The sequence below is a fragment of the Gadus chalcogrammus genome, chromosome 6 (assembly GCF_026213295.1).
Source record: "Gadus chalcogrammus isolate NIFS_2021 chromosome 6, NIFS_Gcha_1.0, whole genome shotgun sequence".
NCBI classification, from domain to species: Eukaryota; Metazoa; Chordata; class Actinopteri; order Gadiformes; family Gadidae; genus Gadus; species Gadus chalcogrammus.
In genome coordinates, this window is record NC_079417.1 from 10,262,311 (window position 1) to 10,276,855 (window position 14,545).

The 14,545-nt window shown below is 40.4% G+C and overlaps 2 protein-coding genes across 8 annotated transcripts; one reads left to right on the forward strand and one right to left on the reverse strand.

Moving 5' to 3' along the window:
• Positions 1 to 4,867: 4,867 nt before the first annotated feature.
• Positions 4,868 to 13,686, reverse strand: wdr54 (WD repeat domain 54). Of its 3 annotated transcripts, none has more exons than XM_056593204.1 (10): positions 13,421 to 13,686; positions 10,997 to 11,291; positions 10,749 to 10,811; positions 10,573 to 10,639; positions 10,254 to 10,310; positions 10,026 to 10,153; positions 9,751 to 9,851; positions 9,273 to 9,435; positions 8,977 to 9,051; positions 4,870 to 8,855 (listed from the first exon to the last, which is right to left on the reverse strand). In XM_056593204.1, exons 2-10 carry the CDS (start codon positions 11,219 to 11,221, stop codon positions 8,724 to 8,726), a joined length of 1,011 nt encoding a protein of 336 aa, XP_056449179.1. In that variant the 5' UTR covers positions 11,222 to 11,291; positions 13,421 to 13,686; the 3' UTR covers positions 4,870 to 8,723. The 3 variants fall into 3 exon arrangements, with proteins under 3 accessions (XP_056449180.1, XP_056449179.1, XP_056449178.1); XM_056593203.1 differs by lacking the exon at positions 13,421 to 13,686 and adding an exon at positions 11,577 to 11,692; XM_056593205.1 differs by lacking the exon at positions 13,421 to 13,686 and having other exon boundaries at positions 4,868 to 8,855; positions 10,757 to 10,811; positions 10,997 to 11,122.
• LOC130384835 (uncharacterized protein C2orf81 homolog) lies at positions 11,058 to 14,545 on the forward strand. Of its 5 annotated transcripts, none has more exons than XM_056593200.1 (5): positions 11,133 to 11,196; positions 11,629 to 11,789; positions 12,118 to 12,375; positions 12,505 to 12,732; positions 13,105 to 14,545. In XM_056593200.1, the coding sequence occupies exons 3-5, from the start codon at positions 12,133 to 12,135 to the stop codon at positions 13,948 to 13,950; spliced, it is 1,317 nt and encodes a 438-aa protein (XP_056449175.1). In that variant the 5' UTR covers positions 11,133 to 11,196; positions 11,629 to 11,789; positions 12,118 to 12,132; the 3' UTR covers positions 13,951 to 14,545. The 5 variants fall into 5 exon arrangements, with proteins under 5 accessions (XP_056449177.1, XP_056449176.1, XP_056449175.1 ...); XM_056593198.1 differs by having other exon boundaries at positions 12,133 to 12,375; XM_056593202.1 differs by lacking the exons at positions 11,133 to 11,196; positions 11,629 to 11,789 and adding an exon at positions 11,058 to 11,126 and having other exon boundaries at positions 12,133 to 12,375.

A 14,545-nucleotide genomic window follows, 5' to 3' on the forward strand; every position in this document is an offset into this window, starting at 1 on the left:
GCAAACCCCAGCTGTCATCCCTTCTACCTCTGTTTCCTGTATTAGTGGATCAACCTGCAGGACTACTTTGTTCCCACACATACTAATGACCATAGCAGGCAGAATATTTACTTTATATCTTTAGTTACAATACAACCAAAACATTCAGTGAGGACCTCAGAAGCATTTGCCTTCATCCAAAAATATTGTTTAAGCGTACTTATAATCATAATGTAAAAATGTATCAACTCAATAAATAAGTATTAATTAATAAATTAATATACTGGAACATTCATGACGGCATAATAAACCAACAAGTAAACATCTCATAAAGCTTTAATAAATCAAACAATGTCAATAGGGGTTGGCTCACACCTGACAGACAAACACAAGCTACCAAACCAATAATAATACACAATGCATGACCATGAGGAGCTGTGTCTGATTGCTCAGTGCACCCTAACTTCCTCTGCTCTTCTGCTGCCCCCTCTTCCATTAGAGGCTGCGGTCAGCTGGGCCCCAGGAAGCCTGTGTGGGTCAACGGGGCTTTTCCGTGAGCAGACGTCCGCCTGGTTAACTGAGTGCAGTGTAGGTCTTTCCGCTTCATGTATCACTTATGTGTTTGATCACATATCGTTCACGCTGCCCCAGCCTGCTAGGCAACGGGCCGGGTTGTGTGTTTTGTGTGTATGGTGTTTGTGAGTGAGAAAATGATTAAATCGAATGGTTGTTATCTGTGTTATGGATGAGAGGCCCATGGGAGAAATCGCCTCAGCGTTCTGTCTTTTTTTAGTTAACTTATCTTTCATCACTTGTGTGATTTATCAATTGCTCATGGATGGCATGTGTGGCCATTAAATTAGATGTTAATACCGGTAGTGTGTCTGTATAAAATGGTTCTTTCCTTTTGAGTTCAAAGTTTATTACTCCTTCAATTTAAAGTAAACTATCAATGCAACTTTTGTCTGTAAAACATACATCTAGAAACACAACTTCTACTCAGGGACAAAAATCCATCAGGCTTATATGGAAACTTGCTCTATAAATATATCACCATGAGCCGTGCCATCCCACACACACACACACACACACACACACACACACACACACACACACACACACACACACACACACACACACACACACACACACACACACACACACACACACACACACACACACACACACACACACACACACAGCAACAACGTCATCCATCCAAACAGTGGCTGGTGCTATAGCAACCATGCCATCCCAGTACAGATGGCCGGCCCTGATCATGTTTATTCTACTCAAATGTAATGCACTTAAGTCCCAATGCCTACCCATGCCTTCAAGATGATGCAACTGCAATCATGTGTAAGTGAGTTTGCCTAAGAATTTGATTGGTGGACGATTCTGTGATGGTAAAAATAAATGGTGCCAAGTGATTGTGTGTGATATTTTTCACATGCATAGCCAGGTCTTTCAAGTCTGCTGAAGTTGACTTGTGCATGTGAGGAGTAATATATATTTTTTGGAAGGCCTCTCTATCAATGTCATAAGCGAGCCAAATAAAGTTTTACAGTTTTTCTCCATCGTTTACACACGTTTTCTGAAACTATAGCTCAATTTCTCAAAACTCTAAACACAAACCTGAGACGAGTTAATCATTTTGTCAAAACTTTACAAATTCTTCAGTAAACACAGCAATCAAATGAATATCTCTTAGAGATATATAATCTATAATATATTATATAATAGAGAGCATCAATTAAACACTGGTGTGATCAATTCAAAACACTTCCATCAGTATACTATTTACATATGTTTTGGCTTTATGAGGCCATGTTACATATTCCAATGTATAAAATTGTTTAGAAATAGCTTTCTTTTTTAAAGTTGCAATTAGGTGGTACATATAGTATAAAGACTGTTGCCATATTGTAATACAATACTGTGAATAATCATATAAATATTGCATTGGCACAATCGTATCAGAAAAGATACAATGCATATTTTACAGTACAGTAATTGCACTGAAGTAAAATGACAGGACAACACAAACACGACAGTAAGAAAATGTTTAGACTGTCTTTCGGGTATGCAATGATGAAATCGATACGATACGATACGATACGATGTGTTTTTTTTCATATCTTACAATCTAGATGTACAAATTGACATTTCATTTGAAATTAAGATATGAAATAGGAGAAAACCCCAAAAAGCTGCAAGGAGCTGCTTGTCGGCGGGGAAACCTGAGACAGGACAAGACATAGGTTAGACGGGAAACATGGACAAAAAATACATCAATAAAAAATACAGTACACAAACCCAAGGTATCGCCGCAGTATCCAAATGGATAGTGCCACGTCACCTCCCCCACACCCCCCACCCCCCAAACCACAGTAGGGAAAGGACTAGAATTGCATTATTTAGATATATTAAAAAGGTGTGATACATGATCTTTAGACATATTTAGACAGGAATTGTTTTTTAAGCTTTGTCTTAAAGAGCTTGAACGATTTAGACATCTTTACATCTTTTTCCAGCTTATTCCATAACTGGAATCCCCGGCAACCGACACTAAAGCTTGTGATTTTGAATTTTTGTTTTATCCCCGTGATCAGGAGTTTATTTCTAGTATTGTGTCTATGCAGGGGATTGCAGATAGGAACAAGTTTACATAGACAGGCATTGGACTGGTTTACAACCTGATGCACAATACATAAGTTTAGGAAAACATTCAGGTCGGCAAGCTTAAGTATGCCTGGGCCTTCAAAGAGAGGACCAGTGTGTTTTCTGAAATGTGCCCAGAAGATGGTGCGAATGACTTTATTTTGAAGTGATTGTAATTTATGAAGATAGCTCGGAAAGGTGTTACACCAAATGATATTACAGTAAAATAAATGAGGTTCGAATAAAGATCTGTACAGGGTGAGGAGTGCTGAAAGTGGAAGGTAATCTCTTAACTTAAAAATAGACCGGAATACATGGATAATTTCTTGGTGAGTTGCTCAATATGATATTTAAAATTTAAGTATTCATCAATGTGGACCCCAAGGAATTTTGTATTTTTTAATCTTTTTATTTCATGTCTGTCAATGTTAAGGCACATGTTCTCTATATGTTGTCTATTTTTATTAGATCGGAATACAATATAATTCGTTTTTTTGTATTCAGAGAAAGTTTGTTGCATTTAAGCCATAAATTCACTTTCTCAATTTCTTTATTGGCAATTAATGCAGCAAGCTGATCTTTGTGTGATAAGAGCAAGTTTGTATCATCCGCAAAAAGTACTTTCTTGAAGATATTAGATGAGTTGACAAAATCATTCATATAGATAATATAGTGGCCCCAAAATTGACCCCTGGGGGACCCCATGGTTTATGATTTCTTTACTAGATTCTTTGCCATTTATACGTACAGATTGTTTTCTCTCATAAAGATAGCTTCTAAACCAATCCAATGCAACACCTCTGATACCATAAAAATAAAGTTTATGAAACAGAATCTCATGATCAATTGTGTCAAAGGCCTTTGACAAGTCCAAGAAGATGCCAACAGAATCATATATATTTTCAGTTAAATCAAGAACCGCCATACATGTAGTTATTTTTTTCCTGAAGCCATATTGAGAAGAGTCAAGAATATTAAATTTGTTTAGGAACTTAATTAGTCTGGTGTATACAATTTTTTTCAAATATTTTAGAAAGGGAAGATAGGATTGAAATGGGTCTGTAATTATTTAAATCATTTTTATCGCCAGACTTGTAAACCGGGACAATTTTTGCTATCTTGGCCATTTTTGGGACGGACCCCAGTGATAATGAAAGATTAATACAGTGGGCCAAAGGATTTGCAATTTCGTTAACAATGGCTTTTAGGATAGTACTGCAGATATTGTCGGTTACTGACAGTGATGACTGAGATCTTTTTATGCTCCTGATAGTTTCAGATACTTCAATATCATTTGTTGGCATTAAGTAAAAGGAATTAGGTTGACCATCTTTTAAATACTGGCTAAACGAGGCATTCAAAGGTTGAACTATGTTCTGGGCGAGGTTATTCCCAATAGAAGCAAAATGAGAGTTTAAGACATCAGCAAGGTTAGCATCACCTTCCGCCACGTTTCTCTCACCGTTCGAGACATCAGGTAACACAGTAATCTTTGGGCCCTTCCCGAGAACGTTGTTTAGCACCTGCCAGGTTTTTTTGGCATCGCCCTGTGATTTAGCCAGGAGTTCCGTGAAATGGTATCGTCTGGCCTTTCTAATAATTTGTGTGAGTTTGTTCCTAAATTGTGCAAATCTTATTTTATTTTCATCCGATGGATTTTTAATGTAACGTTTATATAAATTATTTTTATGAGAAATAGATTTTTTGATGTCCCTCGTGATCCAGGCGTTTTTATTTGTGGTGCCATTCACAACAACTTTCTCGGGAATGGTGCTCTGCATAGAGTCCGTTATTTCATTTACCAATAAGTTATAAGCGGTGTCAGGGTCACGGCAGCTGTAAATATGATCCCATGTTTTGTTTAACATGTTTTCACATACGTTTGTGAGTGTTTTTAAATGTAGAACCTTGGCTTTTTCTTTATGTAGAAAAAGTTTAAATTTATTCGAGAGATGCATGAATAGAACAATAGATAGATGGTCAGAAATCTCCGAAAGTATTACACCAGAGTCAATGCTCGCGTTTTCAATGTTTGTGATGAAGTTGTCAATGATGGTTCTGCTTCGATTCGTTACTCTTGTGAAAATATTAATAGTGGGAAAAAAGGAGAAAGAATGAAGTGTATTTATAAAATAATTTTTTATTGTATCTTTGGAGATACCAATATTAAAGTCACCGAGTATGATACAATCTCGATTTTTATTATTCATGTGATATAGTGTTTCTTCTAGTTTTAGCCTAATTATGTCTGGGTTGAAACCGGGCGGTTTGTAAATGATACCAACAATACGTTTTTTAGCGTTTATAGTGTTCATCTCAATCAAGAGCGAGTCAGAATAGCCATCATTCACAGTTAAGTTTTCACAAACATTTACGCAGTATTTGGATTTTACATACAAGCATACGCCGCCTCCAACAGAATAAGTTCTATTTTTGACCATTAGGTTATATCCACCTATATTTAAGCTATCAAGGTGAGAGTTTTCGTTAAGCCAGGTCTCACTGCAACCCACAATGTCAAAACTATGGTTAGTAGTAGATAGAAGGGAGTCAAGTTCCGTGTGGTGTTTAATCAGGCTTCTAATATTTGTGTGAAATAAGGAAAAATTGTGTTTCTTATTCTTATCTACTATTTGATCAATGGTGTAGGTTTCACAGCTTATGTGTTCACCCATGTCGGAGAGATGCTCATCATCTCTAGCTAGATCTTCAAAGCCCATAGCTCTGATTATGGGGTAATCCCAACAAACCCAACAAAAGTAAACAATAGTTTACTTTTCAAGCTTGCAATAACTTCTGCAGAAACTACGCCCACACAAATACAAATAACACCATAGCACACACTCATACCCCCACACTCAGATAATACATGCAGACACATGGATGTGGTACACAAGCACGTACAAAAGGTCATGAAAATCAGAACTCCTTCCAATAACTCTAGAGTGGTAAAGAGTGTCTTAAAGTTGTTTTCAAGAATTGTCAGTTAACCCTCTAAGATCAGGGGCAAGAACCCCGATGGTACTCTGTTTCTCAGGTGTTTTCTGGTAATTCTCATGCTGGGTGTCTTTAGCTTTCAGACTGTTTACTCCTGGTGGGCTGTTGGTCGTCCCCACTGTTGCACCTGCTCCAGTTGAGACTTGGAGGCCTTGTTGTTGACTTTTCCTCTGTTGAGAAGCCTTGTGGTTCTTAACATCCACTATGTCAGCAACAACTGTGTCAGCCCTCTTCTTTGCTGGTGAGCTAATGCTTGATTCAGAACTTAATGATCTGTTATCTCTTGATCTCTTTGCCTGTAAGGCTTTTTCTGATTTGAAATAGAATCGAAATGAGGATATATCAACTTTTGTTGTACTTCCAAACGAGTTGGATCGTTGACGGTTTGGCCTGGTGTCCCTCAGTTTTGTTCCGTCTTCCCTCGTTTAGGGAATTACAAGTACAAAAAGGTAACAAAGCAAATATATTTATTTTTACTGTGATACAGTAAAATGTTCAGCTGAACTAGGCCAACAAAGAATAAAAAAAAGAATATAAATGAGGTGAAACAGATCTACATGTAAATCAGTATGTATCCCACCTCCAATCCTGATCAGGCCAAAGGACCATATCTACAACACAGTAGAGCTCACCAGGTCCTCTTTTATGCTCTGACACATGATTGAAGTGTTTTGCCAGTTGAGTTTGAACAGGTGAGAAGTGAGTTAGACTTATTGGTAATTAGTTGTTGCGTTTTGATGGCCAGTATGATCCAGGAGAACCAAGTGTGATAAATGATGAGATTTGGGCTTAGAGTTTAGCAAAAATGTGAAAACAGTGGAACTCTGCTTAGAGTTTAGCAGTCTGGGGTCTTGTAGTTGATGCATGAGCTTCAAGTTTTCAGAATTGTGTGTGCATAGTTCCATTTTTTGGGTTTATACAATCAAGGAAACTGTAAGAGTAGACAAACCATTGCTGTGATTCAGCTTACAATCCCAATAATCAGCATTGCAGTGATGGTGGTAATTATCAGGCAATTCTTAGACTCAGTTTCCAATGAATAGCAATAATTCTTTTTTTTCATGTCCAATAACACATATACCTGAACACACATGTATTACAAATGCAAAGGGGCGATTCACATTTGTTTGAGGCATCATGCAACAGGCTAGTACGATTTTTTCCAAAAATGGCTTGAGGATACATACCATAAGCATGTGAAAGGTTAGAGGTCAGGTTAAACTGGTTGGCTTGTTTGATGCCTCTATGTTTGAGACAAGGTAACATGTTTTTCATATTCTCCTGTTTGTCTGTCTCAATTTAACTCTTTTATTTTATACTTATTCTTACTATACAAGTGGTTGTCACGCTTGGATAGGTCTATATAGTGCCGCCTGACAGTACTTTAATACTCACATGGGATTGAAAGATGAAGTTATTATCCTCCCTATAACAAATATGCATGATGCAATGAGTGGCAGCTTTTGAGTAGCCTATCACAGTGCTGCTACAGTGGACAGCTGTTTTGCCCAGTGAGTGGGCCCGGGGCTAGGGAGGCCGGGACATCACAGTGGATTATTGACCAATCACAAAAGCAAAACATTCTCATTTGTCCTCTCTGTACTTTATTTCATCTGCTTCACGTTTCAGCACAGTGAACTTCTGCTGACCTCGATCTGGATGTCAGCTGGATGTCAGCTGTCAGCTCTCGTTAAATCTCTTTAAATTGAGTCTGCCACCATTTCCATTTTCATTCCCCCCTTTTGTTTTTGTACGACTTCTTTCTATTTCAAGGTTCAATGGAGTTCTTTACATAACAGTCATGTCCACATAAACACCACATATTGATAACATAGGCCCCTGATCTCTCCCTCTTCAGTCAGACATTGACAGAGTGTGTGTATGTGTCCATCTGTCTGTCTGTCTGTTTGTGTATGGGCGCGTGCGTGCTTACATGCATGCGTGGGTGAGGGGGAGAGAGATAAGAGTTTAAAAAGTATAAAAATAGTACAAAATGTGTGCTTTGGTAAATAAACACTCATCATTTGACACGGTCAACAAACGGCCGTGTGACCCGTGAGTGTCTGTTGTCACGATAGGCGTCTGCCTTACATAACGTTCAGCTTTACATATATGGGTTCAAAAACAACCTTGTCAGCTGATGTTATGTGACCACTGTTGAATAACAGAACCAAAGGAGACCACTGATCTCACCCGACTCAGGCAGCGTATATTGTGAGAGACGGATGATGTTAACAAAAACTAACCGTGGAACGAATCAGCAAAGTCCCTTTGCTTTGATGTGTTGTTTATGTTTAAACTTGTCTGCGTACCCTATCTACCTTATTATGTAAAGGTCACAGGAGAAGCAAGGATCCACAATAATGAAAGATCACTTCACATTGTCAAAAAATCTAATTGAAAGTGATTTTATGTGTGTTTTTATATGTGACTGATGTGGTTGTTTTATATTATGTGACAGTCATGCTCTGACTCAGATACAATGTCAAGTTTTCGCTTCCTTTCCCAAGAGCCCCATCTATTGGCAAATACGTGATGTGCAATGAAAGTGCACATTCGTTGAATAAAACAAAACTAATACTCAAACAACTCCATCTACGATTAATTCAACGAGATGCTTCATAAATACGCTTTAATCTTGATTTATAGCCGTGTAGACAATCATACTGAATACACTGCTTACTTTATTCTAGAATAAACAAAGCACTTCACAAAATGCCCTTTTTTGCAAACAAAACTCAACTACCATCGACACAAAGTGCATTATGATATGATGAGGAGGTATGCTATAAAATAACACTGACTTTATTGTGAACATTCTGGATATTAATGAAATAAAATTTGTTTGGGGAATATCAACTTCACCAGAACAAAAACAAAAACAAAAAAAAACAAGAAACACCCACAACGTTTATACATACTCTGCGACTCCTTTTGATCAAGTCTCTGGCCTGACCACCAACAGCTATTAAACATTCCTCGGGTCTTACTGGTCCACAGTGCTACCGGAGCAGAGTGCCTGTGTCTGCTCTGTGCCTGTGTCGACATCGACACAGGCACGATGTACCTGTTCTCGCCGCGACGCCCTATGACTGCGTGTAGCGGATGATCTCACTGAGGTCGTAGCCAGTGACCCCAAAGGCGTAGCCGTCGCCGTCACAGAACTTTGCGCCGCAAATCTGAGTGTCCGTCACACACTCATTGTACATATGGGAAATCTAGAACGAGATACAAACGCAGTGTTATTGAACCATGCCCTAAACTGTACACTGCTATACGTTGGCTTGTGTTCTCTAACCCTAACCCTGAGAACCACAGTCAGGGGAGGAGGAATGTTACCTCCACGGTGTTGGACTCTGGCGTCATCGTCAGGTGCCACACTCTGACGAACGAATCTTCGGCTGCAGACAAAAGCTGAAGCACATGAACAGTGTTAAACGAATGTTAAGTTATTTTGTGATAAATAACATTCACAGTTACAGTGTCACGATGCCGGTCAAAAGTGGGAAATCAACTATTTGACCACTGAGGCCAGCCATGCTAAAACTTTCCACACTCAAGGTATTGTAAGATGCTTAGAATAAAAGCATCCACTCAAGGGCAGTTAGGATTAGAGTTCGGTCTGTTGTGCTTACCAGCCCAGAGAAAGGGGCGATATCAAGCGAGTAGATCCAGCGTGCATGGGCGTTGACCTCTGCATGCAGGATCCCAGTCACAGCCTCGTACAGACGGATCTGACCGGTGCCGTAGCCCGCCACCACCGTGCCCTTCCACAGCTTGACTGAGGAGCAGCTCATGCTGGAGTGGACCGTAACCAAAGGAAGGGAGGGGACAGCCGGGGACAGAGGCCGACAGGGGAGTGGAACATACGAAGAGGTCAGGCATGGGAAGAAAAGCTAGAGGACGAAGAGGGATATTTTACTGATGCAACTGATGCGATTATAACATAGACTAGTTGGGAATAAATAATAACGATGAAACTTAAACATAATAAGGGAAAATAAATAAATATATACATGAAAATAAACCTGTGATGAATAGTGTCGATAATAAATGGGACAGAAAGACACAATCTACAGACTCTAAAACCGAGCGGTGGTGAAACCGACTTACTCAAAGCCAGTGATCTTGTTGAGCAGCTGGAATTCCTCCCCAGACTTCCACACACAGAGCGTTCCAGTATCATCCGCACTGACCATGTCAGCAATGCACTCCTACATTTAAAAACAACAGAGTCATTGTGCAGGATAGCACAGTGGTAAGGGTACTAAATGATTTCATATTTTACAACATATCAAACAACATTCATATTGGATGGATACACATACAGTATATATATTTAGCATATTCAAAGGTAAATAAGAGGTTTTTTTTTAGCTATGGTCTACCTGACTGCCAGAACACTCGGAAGCCATGTCTGTGATGGACTCCTTGTGTTCCTCCAACACCTCAGACAGGGTGATGTTCCCGCCTTTACTGGGGATGTCAAACACTAGGATCCCACCAGACGCTTCACCTGGATGGGGGATTTGAGACCCAGAAGGTAGAATGAGTAGGAAACATCATCCAAAGCTTCTCGAAGTAAGGAAAGAAATAACACAGAAATTAGTACTCACCCACACATATGTAATTCTCTCCCACTGCTGCTATCCCTCTTGCAAACACTGCCTGAGCTGGGGCAGAAATAAGTAAATAATGATTTATAAAGCTAAAGCAGATTTGTAAAAATACAATGTTATAATAACATAAGCAAACTCTTGTTATAGGTAGCCAAATTAAAACAGACAGCTATTAGCACAACTATTGAGTGTAATACAACATGACAATTATGCAAACATGAAAAACAAGTTGGTTTTAATGATTTAACATCAATTGTTTGTCACTGAAACACTGGGCAAAATGTTAAAACTATTTGTATTTGTTTCATTTAAACACCTGTAGCGGTTTCCGGGGTATCCAGTGCATGCCAGTACACCATTATGGAGCCATCAGACTCATACATCTGAAACAACAACATGGAAAATGCCATTAGTTAGGGTTAGTGTACACACAGTCACACTCACACACAGACACACAGAGACACAGAAGAGGAGAGAGAGAACCATAACAACCTGAATACCCTTCTGGGACGTGAGCACCAGTAGGTCACGAGAGGGAAGAACACACCAGGCGGCCTGTTAGAAACATGGATCATTGATGGTGGAAAACATTGGTTGCATGATTCTGGTAAAAAAGTAAACAGAAGAGACACATATTTACACTATATGCAAAGCATACACACTGGGTCAGTGAAGACACACACACACACGCACCAATAAATGAACAAATTAAATAATGAATGTATGGATGACGGGCTGACCTGCATAATGAGAGAGTTGCTGGTGGCGACATTAGGCTCCTTGGACTGCAGCTGGCGGTGGGAGGTGTTCAGGCCGTCCCAGGACGCGCTTACTATGCTCACCGTGTTGGCATGCACCACCGTGAAGTAGGTGAGGCTCCGCGGGGCGATACGCAGCACGCTGAGGTTGTTGTAGAGCGCCGACGCGCTGTTCTTGATCTGTAAGCTCTTCTCTTTATGGTACATCTTGGAGAGCAGTTAGGTTGTTGATAAGGGGGTTTGGCGACCTGTTGTTCCTTTGATGAAGAACAATGATCTGGAGGACACAAAGTCAGACAGGCACAATTGGCTTCTTACTATGGGGATTTTATAAGGGATATTTTAATACATAAAAACACCACTTCTTGACCAAACGGTGAACAAGTATTTGAGGGTTGGGCGGTAAGCTAGTTAAAGTAAAATGTACAACTACAACTGCATGATGTATAAGGTAACGGAAGCTCTTAGATGATCGGATCTAACCGATATCTTAAGCAGAAGTTCACTGCACTATGGTCAAACCAATCGATAATGATCGGGTGTGTAAACCATGTTAGCTTACGATAGATAACCCGTTTAGGAAAAGCTGAGTATCTTCTTCGCGTCCTTTGCAGCCATAGAGACACAGATCTGCGTAACGCGTCACCAAACCACGTGTCACATCTACGTCGACTTGTTCAGTTGCTTGGTGGCAACTCCACTAACAAAAGACCCACCGTGGATGAAAAGGGCAAAATAACTCATAAAACATTTTAAAGCGCCTGGCATTCAGCGGGTAGGTATTTTCTTCTAACGTTTTCCACGATATCCACTTTTAAAAATGAGAAGGTCCCGTTGCGGTAACTGTAGGCTACTGGTAATGTAATAACATGTGGTTCTTTAGACCTCTCTGTGCAGTTAGTTTAGGTAACGTTAGTGTGTAACTCGGGCCTATGTTTATCAAAGTATTTTTGGTGTGTTACTTATTAACAAAAAAAAGTCTAAATCAGCTTTGGAAGATCTCCCAAAACTCTTGAAGAGAAGAAACGTTTTACATTACAGAAGGACACTGATTTTGCATTTTCATGTTTTATCAAACGTTGTTTCCCATTCTTAACGTCAAGCCTCTCTGAATTAAGATGTCGCGCTCTGCAACCAAGTCCCGCGCGGACACTCGGGGCCCAAAAGCCCCTGTCCAAGCGGCCTCTCCTCAGAGCAATGACCCCCCCGTGGAAGAAGACGTGGTCCCCGGTCACCTGACCCAGACACAGTGGGAGGACTTGCTGAAGCTGGAGGAGACGGGGGAAAACGTTGAGGAGATAGTGGAGGACCTCATGGGCAATGTCATGGAGAAATGTCTCAAGTCACACATTCACAAACAGGTGACCCGTGTACTTTAGTGCATTCTTCACATCCATACAGTGAATCATAAAAATGAATATTTCCTCATGTGCAACTTTGCCCCCAACTTGCCACCATCGTAAAACGCTGCCTATCTTTCCCTTGTTTAGCTTGTGGCTTTCACCGTATGCTGGGCCAAAGACTTCCTAGTCGAGGCTATGGAACTGGCTCTCCTCTACCGTGACCCAGGAGACGGGCCGGAGGAGGCGTTCTCCACTGCTGAAGACTCACAGCCGGTGCCTTCACCTATAGACTCCTGGGCCCAAGGCTGTGTGCCTGTTGTATCCATCAGCAGTCCTCCTCCTCCTCCTCTTCCTCCTCACGCAACTCCTCACAAAGTATGCTCTGTCATTTCAAATGAAATGTACTGCAGCTTGGTTTATTACTGTCCCGTATCTGTGATACCAACATTTCCCATCTGCAATCAATAAAGAACATAATACTAGTATTTACTATTATTAGAATCATATTATTAATATTGTTCATTGCATGTAGTGCTTTTCAAGACAGCTAAAGTGCTTTACATATAGTGACTGTGTTTTTGTGTCTTTGTGTGTTTGTGTGTGTTATTACATGAACAGATAACGAGTAGAATTGCACTACTAACAGCTACCAGAATGAGTGGAATCTATGTTTGTGCGTGTGTTTTTTGTTTGTGTGTGTTTGTGTGTGTCTAGTCCTGTAGCTCATCTTATCTTTGTATTTAACAGGCAGCGGGGCTGGATAAAAAAGAGCCAGGATCTCCCCGGCCGCCCTGCCCAGAGGCCCATCTGAACAGCTCTAGAGTACAACATGAGAAGCATAGAGAGAGGAGTGGCCCTTCAGATCACAGCCCTCACAGAATAGCCACCCCTACCCCACCAGGCAAAAGCGATAGAAAGAAAAAAATGAAGATTCTGCTAAATACTGCGGCCAAAGAATCAATCCAGTCCTCAACACAGTCCCTTTCCCGGTTGGTTACCCAAGGGGAGCAGGAGGACAGGAAGAGGAGGGTTCGTTTGTCCACTGATGGGTTTGATTCGTTACCTGCGTCTGAGGGCAAGCAACCCGTGTCAAAGCGACATCATGTCCTCCAGCCCCTGCCTCTTGTCTCTCCTCAGTATGAGATCCTGGACACACTGCTCCCTAAAAGACAGACCACACATGGACTTCCTCTCTCAGGGCACAAATACACCAAACAGCGTGCGGCGTCAACCAGCATGAAGCTCAAGCCATTACCCAACTACACGGATAATAAGGCCAAGCTTCAACAAAGACCAAACGCCCAGCCCAGGACTGATTCCTGGCTTGAGCCCAGACACCATTCTACTCCCGTGGACGAGAGTGGTATAATTAGGTTTTCCGGAAGTTTGAGGCTAGACACCATGAATTTAGTACCAGGGGTTTCCCTCAATGAGTCACAGGGTCTTCAGAACAGTCCACTAAACGCTGGTACTCAGGTCTGTTTGGATAACATGGCTGAGCTGAGGCCCATACGAAGGTATCCAGCCTTGCCAAGCCTTACTACTGAGCAGCGTAGTACAGGTGTACCAGCTCAGGCAATGCCCATCAAGTAACGCCAGAACGTGATCTTGGGATGACTTTTGTTATATTTTTTCAAATAATAAAAGTACAATAAGAAGAATGTGATGCGAAGAGCTGTTGGTGGCGTGGTTGTAGGTCATGCACGTGTGTGTATATGTGAAAGGTGATCAATCAATTTGGAATCTGATTTTTTTTGGACATCTGAAGTAGCTCATGTAAGTAGGCCTGCATGAAAGGCAAAATAATAATTAGGCAGCATGTCAAAAAGTACGGCCGTAAATGTTATGTGTAAAAACAAAAGAATATATATATACATATTCTGCTAACCCAAATAATAATCATAAGCGTTGACAATATTTCAATTTCTTCTGAATGATTTGACTAAATCAGTTTATCTACTATTAAATCAACAAAGGGTAAGCAAAGTATAGCAATGATGACCATAATTAAACTCACCCACATTCAACTCACAACACATTCACATTCAACACATTGCCCACCAAAAGCTTGGTGGGCAATAAGAAAATTATAAAAATACATGTTTTTAATTTATAAATATATCATCACTTTTGCAACTGCCTTTCTTAAACATACGCTGTCGTAAATAAACATACTTATTATAAGTTA

Bases quoted from the DNA above. Each gene is read 5' to 3' on its own strand.
- LOC130384835 (XM_056593202.1), top strand. From the start codon at position 12,133: ATGTCGCGCTCTGCAACCAAGTCCCGCGCGGACACTCGGGGCCCAAAA. The intron at 12,376-12,504 runs GTGACCCGTGTA...TCCCTTGTTTAG, and splicing joins AGTCACACATTCACAAACAG to CTTGTGGCTTTCACCGTATG. The intron at 12,733-13,104 runs GTATGCTCTGTC...TGTATTTAACAG, and splicing joins CTCACGCAACTCCTCACAAA to GCAGCGGGGCTGGATAAAAA.
- wdr54 (XM_056593204.1), bottom strand. From the start codon at position 11,221: ATGTACCATAAAGAGAAGAGCTTACAGATCAAGAACAGCGCGTCGGCG. The intron at 9,852-10,025 runs GTAGACCATAGC...TTTTAAATGTAG, and splicing joins CCGAGTGTTCTGGCAGTCAG to GAGTGCATTGCTGACATGGT. The intron at 8,856-8,976 runs GTAACATTCCTC...ATCTCGTTCTAG, and splicing joins CAGAGTCCAACACCGTGGAG to ATTTCCCATATGTACAATGA.